The following is a 20,858-nucleotide window of genomic DNA, read 5'->3' on the forward strand; positions in this document are numbered from 1 at the left end:
CAACTTCTGACATGCCAGAAGGACATTTGATTTTCTGAGATTATCATTGAAATCATTGTTCACTATTCTGGTGAGCCTTTTGTTTTTTACTGTGTATTTTTTTGAAGTTTATAATGAACCTGTCTGTGTTCCTATGGCAGGTGAATTTCTTAGAAAAGGAATGAGGGAGAGGGGAAGAAAGAGGAGGGAGGGAATAAAGGAAGGAAGCAAAAGGATGAAAGAAGGGAAAATGGAAGGATGAACTATACAGTTTGTTACACGGCACAGAAATTAAATGTTCTACAGTAAACTAAAGTCAGTATGGGCGATTCTCACGTATATGATGCAGTGAGAAAACAACATAGTCCTGAATATTTCACACATTTCCTAGTCTTGCCATGAAAGAATCAAGGTGACTCTTTGTCCATCTGCAGGTCAAAAAATATTTGCTGTTTTCTCCATTCATGAAATAGTCTTAAGAGTTTTTTATTATGGGAATGTTCAAACATACACAGAAGTACAGTGCCTAGTATAATGAATCTACATATTACTCAGCTTGAAGAATTAACAACATTCTGCCACTCTTGTTTCTGATGTTATCTTAAAATTTTATTTATTTATGGCTACACTGGGTTTCATTGCTGCTGTGGACTCTCTCTCATTGTAGCGAGCGGGAGCTACTCTAGTTGCGGTGCCCGGGCTTCTCACTGTGGTGGCTTCTCTTGTTGCAGAGCGTGGGTTCTAAAGCGTGAGGGCTTCAGTAACTGTGGCATGTGGGCTCGGTAGTTGTGGTGCATGGGCTTAGTTGCCCCCCAGCATGTGGAATCTAGTTCCCTGACCAGGGATCGAACCCATGTCCCCTACATTGGCAGGTGGATTCTTAATCACTGTGCCACAAAGGAAGTACAGAAATCTTTTTTGCTGTTGTTGCTTTTTTAATGTATGGTGGATAAAGTATTATGAGAAAGCCACCCACTGTTGTATCTTTTTACCTATTTAATACTTGCATGTATCTGTATGTATGTGTATATATATATATGTGAAGCTCCAGTACTTTAGCTACTTGATGCAAAGAGCTGACTCATTGGAAAAGCCCCTGATGCTGATAAAAATTGATGGGAAAAGCAGAAGAGGGTGGTGGAGGATGAGATGGACTGACTCCGTGAACGTGAATTTGAGCAAACTCCAGGAGATAGTGAAGGGCAGAGGAGCCTGACCTGCTGCAGTTCATGGGTCACAAAGAGATGGACGTGACTTAGCTACTGAACAGCAGCAGCAATGCCTGCATGTGTCTAATGACAAAGACTTGATGATAAGGGGTAGCTCTTTCTGGTAGTGGTACATTGTGCAGTATAGGAAAGAACAGCCTTCAAAAGTGTTCTCTTGTGTTTGGAAAGGGAGACAACCCTATGGTGCTTGTAGGGTAGTATTTTCTGTTTCATTCTTTCCCCAGTCCTTTTGGTTCTATGGATTTTCTGATTTATTTAGAGGTAAAAATCTTAATCATTTAATTTCTCTATTTTATGGAACACATCAAGGGTCCTTAATGATTGTTTGAAAAGATTTTAAATTATATTCTAAAGTATAAGTTGAAAATGTTGATGTCTTCCACAACTAAAAGCTTTTAACTCTCCATGCCAAGAGAACTTTGCTCTTCTGCTTAGGCATGGGAAAATGTGCACTTAATTCTTCCTGTTGTATAATGGTCTGGTCTTACCAGGAATGTAACTAGATAATAAATAAGGGAAGCATTAACTCTTTGCAAAAAAAAAAAAAATGATTTTTGCCATTTTCCCATTTCCAAACAACTCCCCCGTCCTGGCCCCCCCCCCCGCCCCGCCCCCGCCCACCCCCCTGCCCCACCCCCCTGCCCTTTAAAATACTTTAAAAAATTTGTTTGGCTGTGCTGGGTCTTAGTGGCGGCATGCAAACTCTTGTGGCATGTAGGATCTAGTTCCCTGACCAGAGATTGAACCCAGGTCCCCTGCATTGGGAACATGGAATCTTCGCTACCAGACCACCAGGGACGTCCCAGAACTACCTCTCCTTTATTTTTGTTTTGTCAGACTTTGTTGTGGAGACTAGACTGAGCAGTTAAACTCTTTGCTCTTCAACTGTACCATTGTAGGTGAGATGGAGAACAAAACATTTTCAGTACTTGGCCTCTTGCCTACTTGTGTACATTGGTTATTGAATGCAGTTTAATAATCCAAACAGTGATTTTTTTTTTTTTTTTACTTTCCAAGACATCAATTCACAATACTTTATAAGCGCTGCCATCTTAGGTCTCTTATAGAGGATATTGTATTTTAGAGTGTTTGAATTGAGAACTGATTATTCCTGAAAGAAATGCGTCTAACGTACAGAGGTAGCTGTGAGAATACAGTTGCTATTATCAAGAGATTACAGCTCATGATTCTGCCCAGAATCAGCACCAACAAGCAGTCATTTCTCTCAGTAAAAACATACACTACCATGTGTATTTGATTGGATTGTTTAGTTGCTAAGTCACATCTGATTGCAATCCCAGGGACTGTAGTCCACCAGCCTCCTCTGTCCATGGGATTTCCCAGGCAAGAATACTGGGGTGGGATACCATTTTCTTCTCCAGGGGATCTTCCTAACCCAGGGATTGAACCCACATCTCCTGCATTGGGGGGCAGATTCTTTATTTACCACTGAGCCACCAGGGAAGCCCGTGTGCACTTGAGTAGTTGCTAAAAGCTGATAAACAAAGATGTGTACAGTGAATATGAGAGAAAGAGTGTATAAAACCACTTCCATTTCCCCTTTTAAGGAAAATGTCACAAAACCTAAGGAAATATGGGGGGAAATGCTATAAACTCACCTTTTCGTTTCATGCATTGGGTTTCCATCATTCACTGAAGTGCTTGTGATTTCTCTGTTTTCTCTTCTTGACTTGTTAGGTTGATTTCACTAACCATATTACTTGTATTGTGCTTATTCCCCAACTTTTATAATTATCAAATTTTAAGTTGGTACGTGAAAGTGAAGTCGCTCAGTCGTATCCGACTCTTTGTGACCCCATGGATTGTAGCCTATCAGGCTTCTCCGTCCATGGGATTTTCCAGACAAGATTGCTGGAGTGGATTACCATTTCCTTCTCCAGGGGATCTTCCCTACCCAGGGATCGAACCCGCTTTACCATCTGAGCCACCAGGGAAGCCCAAGTTGGTACATAGTATACACAATTTAAATGGTGCCAAGGAATATTTAGGGGAAAATGAGTCATTCCTTCATCCCTTTCTTCCCTGAGGCAACTGTTATGTAAAGGTGAGCTTTGATAAGAATGGTTTGTTGTTTTTAGGCTTATTTTTCTGAGTAGATTATCTAACCCTTGGCAAGACAAACTTATCTGTAAGCTGCAAGCAAGGTATTATACAGACAGGCTATGTTCCTTTAAAATAGCCAGGGTGGACTTTTCTAGTTATCCTGCTGCTGGTTTAATGTATATATAATGTGGTTGTACTGTGAGTTGAGTTGCCATAATACACATTAAATTGTGTGTATCTTTCCAGGTGACCTTAATTGCAAATGTTGCAGCCTATTCAGTTCTCAGAAGTGTGCCGGGACAGTTTGAACTTTTCAGTGGAGTAGGTGATCTTGCTGATAGCATGAAGCCATTATGTTTTATTCTATCGGTCCATTTTTATGACATTTAGAGTTACATGGATGAGCAAAACTAAACTGTGAACCCTTCCAGACTCCCCCCAGGTACAGCTTGTCCAGATGCAAAACGGCAGTGGACCGTTATGGTCGCAGGAAGAACCAAACGAAAGCGCCTTAGCTTATGTCTTGTGTGGGAATATTATATGATGCTTTGGGGGCAGCGCAAGGGAGAAGAGCAGGTGGGGCAGAGATGACCCTGTGTCAGTTACCCAATGAAATCTGTTATCTCGTAGGCAATGAGGATACGTCAGTTTTCTAATTATATATTGCCTGTGACTGTTCTTCTGGGAATGTGGAATAAAAGGAAAGTGAAACCAGAGACGTACAGTGACTGACTGTTAGAAAACTTTAATAATTAATTAGGGAGCATCTGCGGTACCGCGGGGTCAGGGTGCGAGGAAGATCACTGGTCCGTTTAATATATAGCGCGGGTCAAACCTGCTCCCTTTTATATGTGTTGGAGTGCTTCAGCTGTTGTCGCACTGGTACGAGAGATGGCTCATAATGAACAGAGTAGCCAGTAATACATCGTGCTATTGCTAGATTATTCTATGTGTGAAATTCAGCAAATTCCTTTACATATAAGTGGAAACATTTATAAATTAGAAAACTTCTAGGCTTCCATAGAGATAGTTAGGTGTGTTATTTTTGACCTGAAAGCCTTCTCCTTTTTACAAAATTATTTTTTTAAAGTCCAGAGTTTAATTTTTACCAGTTTGATAGTATGAAAGCATAACCTGTAAAATTTTTCAAGTCTCTGATTACTACTATTTTATATGTGTTTGTTGGCTGTTGTATTTCCTCTTCTGTGAATTGCTTGTTCCTTAGGAAATGCCTTAGTCCGTTTTGCTTTTGGATTACTTGTCTTTGAGCCTTTCTTCTTAAAAGGCAAATATTATTTTCTGAGCTAAGAAACTACCTTTCCAGGCAGAATTTCTTCCTCAGATCCTGAGTGCTTTCTGATCAGAAACAGAGTTTGGTAAAGAGCTTTCTCTTATTGTATGGCTGCTCTATAAATGCTGTTTTTAATAAGTACCAAAAATATATTGAAGTTTGTCCTTGGATGAGGGTTTATCACTGTTGGCCTTTGGGTGAACTTTGAGCCTGAGCTGTTTCATTCAAGGCAGCATGATGTCATTTAACTCACAAATTTCTCTGTTGCTAGAAAAAGGAATGTTGTTCCCCTAAATAACCTGAAGGACTGAATAATGCTGGCACAACATTATTCACCTCTCAGGTCTCCACTAAAGACTTCAGCATGGTAAGGGTTTTATTGTTTGCAGAGGATTTGTGGGGATATGTTAAGGAGTAGGGGCAAGCAAAAACTGAGTCTGGTCCTGAATCTGGAGAATACTTTATTCTGCAGCCCACTCAGCTGCCAGTAAGACCCAGCTCACACTCACTTTTCCAAATAAAAACCTTGGGATCCATTTTTGTTTCTTCATATTGAAAGACTCTCTAAGTTTCTTTCTAGTGCTGTTTGTTCAACATATGAACTGATTTTAGGCTTTGCAACAGCAGTTAAAGCTGAAAGTTGCATCTCAGATAAAAAAGTAGATGCCATTTGGGTCAGCCCTGCTCCACACCCCCTTACTTGAGAAGTAGATCTCTCTGATTCCAGTGGCACTGAGCTTCGTTTCAGGAAGTATAGCAGTTTTTTTTTTTACCATCTCCTAAAGTTGGGAGCTTGGAGTTTCGCTAGCAGCGGAGCCTGTGCTTGATCAGCAGCTGTGTCCTCTGAAGCTTCGAGAATTTATTACTGGGAGTTCAAGAGATGCAGGAAAGACTAGAACAAGAACATAACAGAATCAGATAGATTGTCCCTTCATTGAGTTTATAAATAAGCACGGCTCATTGTGCAGCAGTATGCTTTGTGTTAGTTTTTAGAAAAACGATGCTTATAACCTGTATGTGGTTAGTCTCTTTTAACTTTCAAATGTATTGTCAACTCTTTTTCCTTTCATTGCTTTTAAGGATGAATGGTGCTGAGATCAAATAGTTATTCCTTTCATTTCTTTAATAGAATATCTAGATCCTCTGTCCCCTGTTGTAAACTCGGTAGTTAGGGGATCTAATTTTTTCCTGAGTATCCAAACCATGGCCAATACACTTGAGAAAAGTAATTACCTGTTCTAATATAAAGTGTATTAATATTAATGATAAAAATGTACTTTCTCTCTTTCAACTGGAAGACTAGATTTGTTGCAGATGAACTTAGGTTATTGAGATCTAGCTGTTAGTTTCGGGGTATTCTAAAAAGAATTTGATTTCTTGGAATTGAGGATATACAGTTATTACTTTGGATAAAACAGCCTGAAATTTCAAGAGAGTTCTACCTTTCTTCAGGACTGGTAATAACTCATTCTTGGAAGCTTGACTCAAACCTATGTATCCTAACCTTTAAGTAGTCCATTAATTAATGTTAAAAATGAGATTTCAGAGTATCATTTTAGATATCTGTTAATACAATGTTTATAACTCTTTTACTATATTTTATGTGGGTAATTTGTAAAAATTCTATGGTCATTGATCCCCTTCCTAACTACTTATGAATTTGAGAATCTATATTATGAATTGACATTTTCTGTTTTCAGACTGAGAATTTTGTTATGGGGCATTCAGCTGTAGGGGTATTTTCAGAGGACCATTCAATGTTTCTGTTCATAATTTTACTTCGGTTGTTCTACTGATTTGGAAATTTTGGGGGGTTTGATTAACGAGACTAACTTGCAAAGGTCAACACTGAAGTTTTTTTTTTTTGTTTGCTTTGCACATAAACACGTATAAGTATAAATATATTCATAGGAATACACACATATGTACGCATACTCATATATCACTGTAAGACATTAAAATACACTTCGTGGGTTTTTTTTAGCTTTTATTTACTCACTAGAAGCATGATCTGCTTTCCTGAAAACACAATATAAACAAAGTCTAGCTCACAGTTACCTCATAATGATCTGCTCAGCCTGCCCTGGGTTGTTGATCTATATTTATCAAATGCCTGTGTGTACAGGCAGTACTTTTGGAGTTGTATTCTGTAAAAAAAGTTGACAGTGTACCCTTTGTAGTTAGATGGATAGGCTTGTTTTAAATGATTGTACTAAAAGTAGGGATAGAGCATAGCAGAAAATTTTATTTCAAAATTCCATATCCCTTTTCCTAACCCAGGATCATTAACTATCTAAGAACAGAGCTGCTTGCTCAGTCGTGTCCGACTCTCTGTGACCCCATGGACTGCACCCCGCCAGGCTTCTCTGTCCATGGGATTCTCCAGGCAAGAATACTAGAGTTGGTTGCCATTTCCTCCTCCAGGGGATCTTCCCGACCCGCGGATTGAACCTGCGTCTCCTGCATTGGCAGGCAGATTCGTTACCACTGAACCACCTGCGAAACCCCTAAGAATAGTTGGTAAATGTAAACGATATTATTTTTCTTTAGCTAGAAGGTGCTTATGTTGGTCCATTAAACTCAGGCTTGCAACATATGTAACTTCATTTTTCTATAAATTCTCTTTAGTCCTCTTTTGTACCTCTGTCCTAACAAATAGGGAAAAATTAATCTCAATCAATTATAACCTCCTACACAGTTGCATCTAAATTCTGTAGGGCTTACATAGTGCAAAGATATGAGATGGGATTGTTGAAGATATTTTACCTCTATTTTTTCACCACTGAGATGTCCCAGTTCCTTACCAGATTTAATTGTTGGCTGTTGTATACAATTGTTGTATTGGGCTTCCCTGATGACTCCAACGGTGAAGAATTTGCCTGCAATGCAGGAGGCTTGGGTTCAATCCTTGGGTCAGGAAGATCCCCTGGAGAATGAAATGGCTATCCACTGCAGTATTCTTGCCTGGAGAATTCCGGGGACATAGGAGCCTGGCAGCCTGCAGTCCGCAGAGTTGCAGAGTCGGACACGCCTGAGCAACTAGTAGCACATTGGTTCATATAGGTCTTTGTAGCATCCGTTCTTGTTTCAAAGCCTTTTCAAAGCCCGACAATTGCCTGGACCTTGTCCATATTACTCTTGAATGTGTAGTAAATATTCATCATCACATTCACAGGGGACTTGGAGAGGTTGTCACAGGCTCAGCTGTGAAAACACACTATGTGCACACCTTCTCCACTGCAGAAGAGTAAAACCTCCACGCTGTTTCCCAAGTGGAACTTCCTGCTACTTCCTGAAACTACCCAAGAATGAAATTAGGGTTTTTCACAGTTGTTCATCCCTAAAACTTTCTGACTTTTGTACCCTTCCTTGGGAACCCTCTTTTTTCCCCTTTCTGTCTGTGGGGCTCTTGTTCCAGTTTTTGCATGTCTTTCCTAATAGCTGCTTGGAAACCATGGAAGCTTTGCTCCTAACTGTCATACTTTTAATCTCTCTTTCTTATCCCAGGGTCAGGGTTTTGAATTCCTCTCTTCTTTGTGACTGGGTATGTCATTGTTTCCACCAGCTAGTAATCATGGAGTTTTCTTCCTACCTGGATTGGAGAAAGTTTTAAATGTAAAGAAATGTGAGGGAGAGATAAAGGATATTTACTTTATGTTGAAAAATATTTTTCCACTACACATATTTTTATATTGTGAATCTTCTGAATTCTTCCAAGCATTCTTAATTGAAATACTGTTTTTTAGTGAACATAAAGTATGGTAACTCTTCTCACAATCTCTATTTAGAAATTTAGGATTCAGATTTAATGGTTCATAGATATATGATTGGTATTTTTACCAGTTCCTTTGGGAAACAGGTTGGAGGGGAAGAAGAGGAAGAGGAGAAAGAGATATTTTTTTCCTCCTTGAGAAACTTTTCACTGTGGGAAATCTTAGACATACACAAAATTAGAAACAAATTGTGTCAGTATAATGACTCTCCATGTACCTGTAATTCTCAAAAGTCATCAACTCATGACTAACGTTTTTTTCAGCTATAATCCTCTTCCTCACCATTCTCTGCCATTAGATTATTTTTAAATTTACCCTTCCATACATATCTTTTTTTTTTTTTGGCTATGCCTTGCAGCTGCAGGTACTTAGTTTCCTGACCAGGAATTGAACCTAGGCCCTCGGTAGTGAAAGCACAGAATCCTAACCACTGGACCACTAGGAAGGTCCCAAGTTTATCCCCATTTTGATGATGAGTGAATAAGTATCCTACCATCCTGGTAGCCTTCATTATTTATTCTAGAATCAAAAGCTCCGTTCATTCATTTATTTATAAAGTGTTTATTCTGCAACAGGTAGTAGGCTGGGCTCAGCACATGTTGGGTATATTACAAACTCTTGGGGGGAAAAATCACATTAGGTACTGGTTAGTAACACAAGGGTATAATTTCTCAACTTCTCTTCCAATTTTTCCAGTTATCTGTCTATCCTAGTTTTATTAAAAAAAAAAAGTCCTAAACCATCTGCTGACCCTCCCTCCCTGGCTTCTTGGCCTTCCTGATTCATCTTCCACTCTCAGCTTCCCTCACCGCACCTACCGTACTGGCTTTCTGACATGACCGAAACATTTCATGTTCCCACTTCAAAATCTTTGTAATTGATATTTTCTGTAACTCTTTCTTCTCAGATGTATGCATGGCCTATTCATTCACCTCTTTAAAATTTTCTCTGGCCTCAGCTGCGTTCCAAAGAGTGCTGACCTCTAACTATTTGTCCTTAGTTGGCTTCTTGATTAGTCTTTAAGGAGAGGGCAGCTTTGAGGCATACTCTTGCTCTGTTCTATATTAAGAATTTCACCTTTATTTATTTAAATATTACAAGTGGTTGGAAAACACCTAACCTTTTACAAACATAATTACGTATCAGTTTTTATTTAAAAGGATGCTTCAACATTGATTATTATGATATTCTTTTCTTCATGATATTCAGAATATAGGGAATTGTTTTGCTTTGGTGGTCACTTGTATTTCGTGCCAGTTGCCAGCCTGCCTCTCAGCTGCAGAACTAGGATTTGAAGAACTAACAGCTAATAGTTTTAACCATTGCAAATCTTATATTTTAATACTATTTATCTCCCTCTGATGAGTGATTGACTGGCTTAAGCGTCATTTCTCCCCTCCCAGCTAGCTAAGATAAGGTTTTGGTGAGTATGTCTTCTTTAAAATCTTGCCCTACGTTCTGCTCTGTCTACCTCACTTAAACCTGTTTTGTTAAGATTTAGTTCTTCAAAATACTTGTTCTGGCAAGAGCGTTGTGAGATTGGCTTGTGAGTTACTCCTTGTGGAAATGTTTATCTTTTTCTGGGAATATGCATTAAGAAATATAGATATGTTCATATCCTCTGATTTCAATTTTAGAATTGTAGCCTTTGGAAAATATACATATTGAAGTATAGAAACATATCTCTGGGTGGTAGAAATTCTGAGATTATTTTCCTTCTCTCATTCTTTTCTGTTTCTTCCAGGTTTCTTCAGTAGTCACCATCTTTCCTTCCTCTTTGGTTCTCTTCTTTTTTCTTTTCTCTATTTCCCCTCAGTACTTTATTGCTTTATTTCTCTTAGTATTAAAATGTTTAATGAGGGAGAGAATGTATGAGAAATCTCTGTATTTTCTCTTCCATTTTGTTTTGAACCTAAAATTGTTCTAAAAAATTAAAGTCCTCTTTTATAATAAAAATAAGCAAATAAAAAGTATGAGACTTTAAGTAGAGGAGGCTAAGTAAGTTTTTGTTGGGATAATATTTGTTTCCTAGGAACTCAATAAATGTTTACTGAATCATTTTTTTGCTTTGACTAAGCAAAGATCTGGAGAAGGCAATGGCATCCCACTCTAGTACTCTTGCCTGGAAAATCCCATGGACGGAGGAACTTGGTCGGCTGCAGTCCATGGGGTCGCTAAGAGTCAGACACGACTGAGCGACTTCACTTTCACTTTTCACTTTCCTGCACTGGAGAAGGAAATGGCAACCCACTCCAGTGTCCTTGCCTGGAGAATCCCAGGGACAGGGGAGCCTGGTGGGCTGCCGTCTGTGAGGTTGCACAGAGTCAGACACGACTGAAGTGACTTAGCAGCAGCAAGCAAAGATCAGTCACTCAGTCATGTCCAAGTCTTTGTGACCCCATGGACTGTAGCCCTTCAGGCTCCTCTGTCCATGGAGTACTCCAGGCAAGAATACCGGAGTGGGTAGCCATTCCCTTCTCCACGAGATCTCCCTAACCTAGGCATGTTTACTATTAGTAAAGAATCTTCCTGCAATGAAGGAGACCCAGGTTCAATCCCTGGGTCAGGAAGATCTCTTGGAGAAGAGAATGGCTACCCACTCCAGTATTCTTGCCTGGAGGATTCCATGGACAGACCTGACGTACCAGGACACACCTGAGTGACACTAAGCAGAGGTTCTTCTGTGTATGAGAAGTGGGCTGTTTCTGTTTTAAGCCTGTATCCTATGACCTAAAAATCAGGGAAACTATAGAAGCATTAAAAAAAAAAAAAGAAACATTTCTTTTGATGAATCATTGTTTTAGGAACTAAAAGTGTTTTAAAATTTAAAATATTTTAATGCCTTCCATTTATGTGAAACTATTAAATATACTCTTAAAGAATCTTATATGATACTTGTTTTTAAAACCCCTTCCCAGAGTATAAGAACTGCATCAACTTAATTTCTTTGTTAGGTGGAAGGCATTGAAGTGTCCTGAGGTGTAGCAGTTACATTGCACAGGCAATGGAATCATCACTGCTTCTTATGTACTTACGTTGTTAAGATTCAGTTAAGTATTTATTTCTTCAACAATGATACATGTCATGATTAGATTCCCACAGATATTTTTTAAGATGTGCTCCTAGTTGGAGATTTTTCTTGCTCCTAAGAAATTTAATCTTTCTTCTTCATTAGTTATTTGAATTGTGTGTTAAATGTCTTATTTTAGCTTATAAATCACCATAGTATCCAGGATGGTTATGCCCATATTCATTTTTTTTTTTTTCACAGCATGGATTAAAGTTGTTTAAATACGTTTTCTTTCTCCGTCAGTGGCCCCCCCTGGAAGCCCTGGGCCCATTACTCGGCACGGGTCCTACGACAGTTTAGCTTCTGACCATAGCGGACAGGAAGATGAAGAGTGGCTGTCTCAGGTGAGACTCGGAAACATCGGGTCTATTAAGGTGACAGAAAACAGAGCTCCATTTCTCTCTCTTTATTCTCGAAATTAAAAAAAATTTTTTTTCCTTAGAGGAAAATGGGCAGAATTCGGGTTATTTTTAGGATCATCAAGAATTAATCATCTTTCCATATTAAGAATTTCTCAGAAATACTGCTGCAGGGCTACATATACATATATTTTATACACACATATACATATATGTGTGTGTACATTAGCTTTCATGCAGAGAACATAAAGTACGAATATCTTTCAAACAAGCCATTTATATCCCCCAGAACCCTGGATTTCAGATGGACTGTTTGGATTAAGATAAGAACTGGCCTGGTTAAAATGGTGAAGCCATTCAGCAATCTTCAGGCTTTCTTTTGTGGAGGCAACATTTTCTGAAGACTGGGCCCAGACTTTGATTAGGGAAGTTCTGCCTCCTAATTTGCCCAAGTGCTGGTCTGGCCTTCCTTTCCTAAGCTCCTGTAACGTGGCTTCCAAGGGTCTCCAAACCAGTCCTGTAACAGCTTCCACTGACCCTTCCTCCCCCTGCCAGGTGAAGCTGTCTTCATCTCAAGGGCTTTGAAATAAAAGATACTCGGGCAGATTTCAAAATGATGAGATTACAAGTGACTTCATTACAGATGCTGTTATGTCTGTTTCAAGTCTGACATCACTGGGCGAAGTTAATGACCGGGTCTCGGATTACCAAATCCCGCGGCTTTTCAGCAGACAGGTGCCTCCTAGGGGCCCGGGTGCAGTTTCACTGCTTTCTCAGGGAGGAGAGCCCAAACTACTAAAGGGAATCTGGAAACCAGAGAATGAAATTATTTCTAGGTGACAGACATTTCATCACACTGAAAATACTCACAGGAAAAGCTCCTTTAGGTTGCACATGGAGGTGCATCCTTTCTTGAGGATACCACAAACGAAGCTTTTAGAAAAAGGATGCTGGCAGAGAAACCACTGTCCTTCACTTCAACTTTTCAATTAGAAAAAGGGGTAATGTGTGCTGTCAGTGTGAAAGTATACACAATATGTTTGTACTGCACACAACAGGAGGATGAGCTGGAACATCTGGCCATCGCCTCAGTGAAATTGCACAGGCATCTGTTTACCTCTCGGCTCTGTGACACTGATGGTTTTGAGCTTAAAATACACAGCATGCTTTATCTGTGGCCTCATTTATGTTGCTGAATACAACTCCTTGAATGAGAAATCACTGTCCTAAATCTGAGTCGTTTTCTCCCCGTGATTAGCGGGAATGTGGATATTGTTCCAAGACCATGGTGCTTTTGCCCGTTAGGACTTCACAAACACGGAGCTGCACTCCGAGAACCTTTTCAGTTGTGTTTTGTTAAGAATTAATCACCACAATCAGAGAAATGTGATTAAATATAGAAGAACTCAGGGCAACACTAAGGCCCATGGGAAGTCAGTTCTATGAACTGTGTGTATAGACGTGGATGTAGCAATTATAAGACATTGAGAAATAGTGTCTCACCAAAGGTTTGCATATTTAGTCTCTTATTCAAGTCGCTCGTTTATAAAATCACATGTTTATTTTTAGGTTTTACCGCATGTCTTCCTCTCTGCTTTGTCTAATATTGGCAACATTCCCTGCCTCTTCCATAGAGCATGAAATTCATAAGGCATTTTGGTATTACTGTTCTGCAGCATTTAAAATACCTATGTCAACATTCATGGGAGCTGAGGAAACACTGTAGTTAAGAAATGGTATTTTTGAAGACAAATCTAGTTTGAGAGAAAATTTGTAATCCTGTCTTCCTTTAAAAGTGAATTTGGGGGAATTTTGAGGGAAGTATAGTAAATATTACAATATTTAATTGTGGAAAGAAACTGGCTGTGAGTGTTAAATTATTTCAGACGTTTTCTTATCCTTGGATAGTTGAAGAACAACTTCGCGTTTGTTATGAGCTTAGTCCTCAGTGAAGGAATTACTTTTAATATGTGGATTGACAAGTGTAGTGTTCATTGCATGCCCGCAGAGTGATAAGGACTGTCTAGAATGAGTGAAAAAAGTAGTCCTTAGGCAGCTGATGCTAGGTGTATGAGGCAGGCAACTGGGCCTTTTATATTCGTGTGATTTTTGCGTTGTGTGTGTGTGGGGGGTGTGTGTGTGTTTATACACATACAAACACTAAATGAATTTTTATTATATTATGACAAAAACCAGTAGATGGATGTAGTGAATGTCTATACAGGCTGCTGTTGTCACAACTTTCTGATTGTGGATGACACCCTCTCCCTCTCCCACTAGGTTAAGATGGGCTTCTTGGAGAATGTGAGCGTTCAGAGATGAGATGGGGGGATCATGAAAGGCTCTCAGAGGGTGGTCATGATACATCTCAATCATGATTTCTGATCTGTTCCAGGTAGAAATTGTAACGCATACCGGACCCCACAGACGTCTGTGGATGGGTCCACAGTTCCAGTTCAAAACCATCCATCCCTCAGGCCAAACCACAGTCATATCATCCAGTTCATCTGTGTTGCAGTCTCATGGTCCAAGTGATACTCCACAGCCCCTTTCAGATTTTGATACAGATGATCTTGACCTCAACAGTCTCAGGTAAGAAATAAGAACTAGAGAGAGATTTGACCAGATTAATATGTTCCTTTGTGGTGAACATCTTAGATAATCTTTACATTTCCCCCCTTTACACTGTGTCATGTTGCAGAACACATGTTGTTGCACTGTGACTTGTGATTCATTATTAATCACTGAGGATCTTACGTGAGATCTCATCACCTCCCATAAATATTTGTGTTCTAGATTGTACTTTCCTGGATCGAATATTCAGTGCACTTTTAAAAGCCATCCTATTTTATGTTGCCTTTCTCGTATTTCTGATTATCCTCTCTCTCTGTGTTTTCATCATATATATTCTTTGATCCTCACTTGTAAGAATCATTATACAAAGTTTACAGAGTATGCTTTTTATTTTTAGGTTTTTTTTTTTAAACATAATTGAGAACTTTTTGACTTTTGCAACTTAAATTTGCTTAGCAATTTAATTTGTTATACCAAGACTTGACATATCAAGGTACAACAGATGATGAAGGGCCCAGTCTAATGCAATATGATTTCCTTTCTTTGTGTTCTTTTCAGAAAAATTTCTACATTATATGTTTATTTCAATCTAAAATAACCCTCTCACTTTTTTCTTGCATCTCTTTTTTAAAAAATTGTTTGAAAAATGTGTTCCAATCATATGTTGGGAATATGTTTTTATTCTACTTCTTTGTCAACATTAGTCACAAATTTTTATACTGTAAGTATACAAATATATAACCAATTTTTATTCTTTGTTAAGGCAAAAGCTGTTGTAGAGGTGAATTAAGACTAGTTTCTTCTTTCTGTTCAGTCGCTAAGTCGTGTCCAAATCTTTGCGACCCCGTGGACTGCAGCACACCAGACTTCTCTGTCATTCACTATCTCCCGGAGTTTGCTCAAATTCACATCCATTGAGTTGGTGATGCCATCCCACCATCTCATCCTCTTTAAGAACAACTCATGTAGTGCTTCCCGGGAGGCACTAGTGGCGAAGAACCCACTGCCAATGCAGGAGACATAAGAGACCCAGGCTCGATCCCTGGAAATGTTCCCTGGAGGAGGAAATGGCACCCTCCTCCAGTATTCTTGCCTGGAGAATCCCACGGACAGTGGAGCCTGGTGGGCTGCAGTTTGTAGGGCTGCAGAGAGTCAGACACGACTGAAGCGACTTAGCACACATGCACAGGGAATGAAACATGTCTCCTGTAATACCTTTTCAAGTATTTTAGTTTTCTTTCGCTTTTTATTTCTTCACTTTTTTTTTTTTTTTTTTTTGCTCTTTTGGGTCTATTATATTTTCTTCAGCTTTCTAGAAATAGAACTTTTCTTAAGTTGTGAGGCAACTCGGTGGATGCTGGACCATTTTTCCCAGAAAGCAGTTATAAAGTATGATCCATTTTCAGGAAGTCAGGCAGAGTCAGTTCTCAGCTTAGTGATTCAGTGCATATTCATCTGTTTTTGTAGGTTATTCTGTTACTTAAATAGTAATAAAATGGACCTATAAAACTATGTTTATTCTCTTTACTATTTACAAGATTCTCAGCGACCACCCTCCCTGCCTTTTTTTCTGATGACTGTCACCTGCTGTTCTGATAAGATCCTGTCCTTTTTCTTTAGAGAACATCTCCAGCTCTGTACACCCAGCTCGGTTCCTTTGAGTTTTTAAAATTTTTATTTATTTGGCTATGCTGGGTCTTAGTTGCTGCATGCAGGATCTTTATTTGCAGCATACACTTAGCTGTGGCATGTGGGATCTAGTTGCCTGAACAGGGATTGAACCCAGGCCCCCTGCGTTGGGAGCGCAGAGTCCCAGGGCTGGCCCTGTTCCTTGGTTGTAGACCTCCTCTAGCTTTCTTCGTTACCCCTCATTTCAGATGCAGGTCTTTGTCTAAGAGCTCTCTAACTTGCTGCTTCCGACAGAGGTTTATTCCTGAAGTCCTTCTAGAATTTTCCTCAGGGACTTTTCCTTTTTCTTATACTACAAAGCTCCTGGTATTTATCTTTAAATTTTTTATATCCTATTTGTTGAGCATGTGTAAATACTAGAAACCTTTATATTAGTCCCAGGTTTATAATTTTGTTGTATTTTGCTTGCAGTTTATATTTAAAATTTTGAGCATATGAGCCCTTGGTTAAGATCTTAACCCCATTAGAACACAATTTTGATGAAAAATTCAGACTTATCTCACATTATTTCAATTACGTGTCCTGTTTAGTACCATTTCCTGCCCCACATCCAATTAGAAATCCCACTCCTGATATTCTCCTCGTCTCTGTGCGCCATCACTTTATCCTGGCTCCTTACGTCTGGTTCTACAATTCTTTCGGCATTATGGCTGCTGATTTTACTTTCTCCTTTAAATTGTGAAGTCTTGTTTAGATCTTTTGGTGCAACCGGCCCTTCACATCCAGTGCCTTCTCCTGTACCCCAGATCACTGAGAATCAATATGATGCTGTGATAGTCTGCCTTCCTGTATCCTCACCAAAATGGCAACTGTCAGGTGTGCTGTTGGCTGTCATATCCATGAGGGGATCAGGAATGGCTAACCTCAGAGTTGTTTCATCACTCAGTTGTGTCTGAGTCTTTTATGATCCCATGGGCAATAGCCCGCCAATATCGTCTGTCCGTGGGATTTACCAGGCCAGTATACTGGAGTGGGTTGCCATTTCCTTCTCCAGAGGATCATCCCGACCCAGGGATTGAATCTATGTCTCCTGCATTGGCAGGTGAATTCTTTACCACTGAGGCACCAGGGGAGCCTGGCTAATCTTACAGCCGCTCCTTACTTGGAATAGGGATTTAACATGTAGAAAAAGGTCAATGAAATATTTATGAATAGACCTGAGAAATAGATAATGTAAAAGAATGAGATATAAAACCTAGTTTTCCATTCAAGGTTAGCTCCTGGGAAATCAACTTCATTTCATTTTTTCATCTAGTTAATTAATACATCCATTGTTTGATACGTTTTATATATGTATGTTGTGATCTTTCTGTGTGAGAACATTTAACTTCTACTCTTTCAGCAAACTTCAGTATTATCAAAACCGTAGTTACTGTGTGATACATTAGATCCTCACACTTTAATCATGTTATTAAATGATATGTAATGAATATAACATAAAGCGCAGAGTACAGTTCAGTGGTTTTAGTGTAGTCACTATGTTCTGCTGCATCCTCCTAATTCTGGGACATTTTCATCACCCCTACCAGTTTGTTTTTATTTTTGTATTTTTTTTTATGGAAACATTTCAAGCATATATAAAATTTGTAAAATTAAGAAGAATAATAGACTAAACCCCTGTGTATCTGGTGCCTGGTTTCAGTACATCAGTTCTTGGCCAGCCTTCTTTCATCTAGCCCAAAGCACACTCCACCCACAACCCTGGCTGATTCAGAAACTCCAGTGGTATAAATTGAATTAGTAATAGGAAATTTATTAGCCCACATAAGTTATTTAGACTGGGAGGCAGCTTTAATTTGCATGCACTGAGCGTATCTAACAGACTAGCTGCTTGTTTTTCATTAAGACCCAGAAAACAGCTCTTCTAGAAACTTTAAGTAAACTCTTCCTGTTTTCTTATTGGCCCACGTTTGCTTAGACCCACTCATTGCAGACCTAATTAATCTCACCATGAGACGATGGGATCACCATAACTGGCTTGGGAAAATAAGCTGATATAGAAGGGCTACTGGGTCGTACACCGCTAGAGCAGTGATCAGTTATTAGCATTCCAGCATTTCCAACTTCCAGTGCTAGGTCAAATGCATTTTTCACCTCCCTCCTATTTCTTCCTTTCATACAACAAACACATACACATTCCTACTGTGCTTTCAGTGAGGACCCTTTTTCTACAGTCCGTAATTGAAATGTCAGGCTTCTGTAATGTCTCATGGTACTTATCAACTTCTTATCTTCATCAATATCCTCTATAAACTCTATGCATAAGCCAAATCATGCTCATCAAGATGACCTGCATTTATCATGCTTGGCCACAAATCCAGGGGTTTGCTTTTTCTACTTCTGTCTTTAAAGGGATCTTCTTGCTCCTTTGCATATAAATACATCATCCTAACACTGTATAGAGGTCCAATTTCTGTTCCAGCTCCACAGAATCCTCTCACTCTGCTGTGGACCATGCATTCATTCCTTCATTTCCTCTTTTCAAGCTTTTTTTACCTATTTCATTCATTTTCACATTAGTTTTCCTTTGCATCAGTCTTGAATGCTCATGTGCTATACCATGTATCTGCACACAGACTTTGCATTTTGTGTTTTGTTTCTGCTTGTTCCTAGAATACTAGTGACACATAACTAATACTCAACAAATACTTATTGAATGAATGCATTGCCAAAACATACACACTTAGACTATTACGGTAAGTCTTTTTTCCTTTAAGTTGCCTGGGCCTCTCAGCTCTTTGGGCCATACAGAAATCCTTCAGTGAATAGTGCAGAAATACAGCTGGAACTAGACTCTTAGCATTAATAGATTTACCATTCCCAAGCAACTTAAACTCATATGTAGTAAATTGCAATTTTGCTGACATTCTAATTGATTCTTACATGCTAATTAGTGATATTGTGGAGGTAACTCAGTTAGAGTGTAGAGATTTTAGCTAACCCCCTGGCAGCCACATCCCAACACAGCTGTGTTATCCTGTGTTGTTTTTCAGTCGCTAAGTCATATCCGACTCTTTGTGACCCCATGGACTGCAGCATGCCAGGCTCCCCTGTCCTTCACTATCTCCTGAAGTTTGCTCAAACTCATGTCCATTGAGTCGATGATACCATCCAACCATCTCATCCTCTGTCACCCCCTTCTCCTCCTGCCCTCAATCTTTCCCAGCATCAGGGTCTTTTCAAATGAGTCAGTTCTTCACATCAGGTGGTCAAATATTGGAGTTTCAGCTTCAGCATCAGTCCTTGCAATGAATATTCAGGACTGATTTCCTTTAGGATGGACTGGTTGGATCTCCTTGCAGACCAAGGGACTCTCAAGAGTCTTCTCCAGGACCACAATTCATAAGCATCAATTCTTTGGCACTCAGCCTTTTTTATGGTTCACCTCTCACATCAGTACATGACTTCTGGAAACACCATAGCTTTGACTGTATGGTCCTTTGTCAGCAAAGTGATGTCTCTCCTTTTTTAATATGCTGTCTAGGTTTGTTATCCTATGCTTGTTGCCATATGTAAAATAATTTTCTTTGAGGATTTTAAGGGAGTGGCTCAAATTTTTGTATCAATTGATATCTTTTAAGGAAGGCAACGATTCTATTCATGAATTTGAAGATTCTTAAAACTCTTCAGCTTCCTTTTTTAACCTTTTATTTTGTATTTGAGTGTCACTAAAATATAGTTGTGATAGTTTCAGGTGCACAGCAGAGCAACCCAGTCATATACATGTATCCATTCTCCGCCAAACTCCCCTCCCATCAACTTTGAGCAGTTTCCTGTGCTATACACTAGGTTCTCATTAGTTATCTGCTTTATACATAGTATATATGTTAGCCTCTGTCTCTCAACTCATCCCACTTCTCCTTCCCCACCTTGGTGTCTATATACTTGTTCTCTTCATCTGTTGCTCTACTTCTGCTTTGCAAATAGCTTCCTATGTACCATTTTTCTAGATTCCACATACACTTTTCAGATGTCAAAGGATTCAGCATAATTTGTTTTGTGTCTTCTCTCGTTCCATTTCATTTGCCCCTTTGTAAATGAATATCCGTTTTTCAACCCCTTGTTTAAAAGCTGTTGAAAACCACACAAAGAGAAGAAGGGGTCCAGAGTGTAGAGAATACTGTGCTTTAAGTCTTTTGAAAGAGCCTTAGGGACTGCAGTTCACCCATTTGCCTTGTTTTAGAGTGAATGGTTCTTTAATGGACTGGGCTATTCCAGCATTGCCGATTTAAGGTCTGTTGTAGCATGGGACAGTTTTGATGCTGGTAACATATGTGAATTAAATTCAATTGCATTGCAGGATCCAGCCAGTCCGCTCTGACCCAGTCAGCATGCCAGGGTCATCCCGTCCAGTGTCTGATCGAAGGGGAATTTCCACCGTGATTGATGCTGCCTCAGGTAGAAGACTGCATACAAAATGTTTAATGGCTTTTTCCCCCATGCCTTTTTAACTTCTTTTCTTGCAAATGTAGATATTGTATATTTCTTGCCATCTTTCTCTTCTCTTGGGGAAGGAGGATGAGGAGGGATGGCTGCGTGTGAGCAAGCAAGTGTGCGTGCACATGAGTGTGGCAAGTTGTGTGTGTGTTTGTGTATTAAAACAATACTGTGCCTACATTTGTTGCTAAACAATGCCATGCATTTAAATATTGTTAAGGTTGGTGAATGATACCATGGAGTTGGCACTTGATTAAATGTAATGAACACAGTATTGAAGGCTACAGGGTTGATGACTGTTTTGGCCTTTGATCTCTCAAATGTGGAAAAGCAACCTTGACAGAGAACGTAAATACAATATATGGATTCAATTTACTCAACCTGTGGAGTATC

At 39.4% G+C, this 20,858-nt stretch overlaps 1 protein-coding gene across 39 annotated transcripts in view; it reads left to right on the forward strand.

Annotated features, from left to right (window-relative positions):
• Nucleotides 1-20,858, forward strand: part of BCAS3 (BCAS3 microtubule associated cell migration factor) — a 591,361-nt gene that overhangs the window by 288,515 nt on the left and 281,988 nt on the right. For all 39 annotated transcript variants that reach the window (XM_086360515.1, XM_086360531.1, XM_086360537.1 and 36 more), the window contains 3 exons: nucleotides 11,650-11,750; nucleotides 14,161-14,357; nucleotides 20,329-20,426. In XM_086360515.1, the coding sequence (XP_086216641.1) occupies nucleotides 11,650-11,750; nucleotides 14,161-14,357; nucleotides 20,329-20,426 (396 nt within the window). The remainder of the gene's footprint in view (nucleotides 1-11,649; nucleotides 11,751-14,160; nucleotides 14,358-20,328; nucleotides 20,427-20,858) is intronic.

Source organism: Bos grunniens, chromosome 19 (assembly GCF_055505025.1).
Source record: "Bos grunniens cultivar Pamir isolate PY7600 chromosome 19, Bosgru_T2T1.0, whole genome shotgun sequence".
Classification (NCBI taxonomy): domain Eukaryota; kingdom Metazoa; phylum Chordata; class Mammalia; order Artiodactyla; family Bovidae; genus Bos; species Bos grunniens.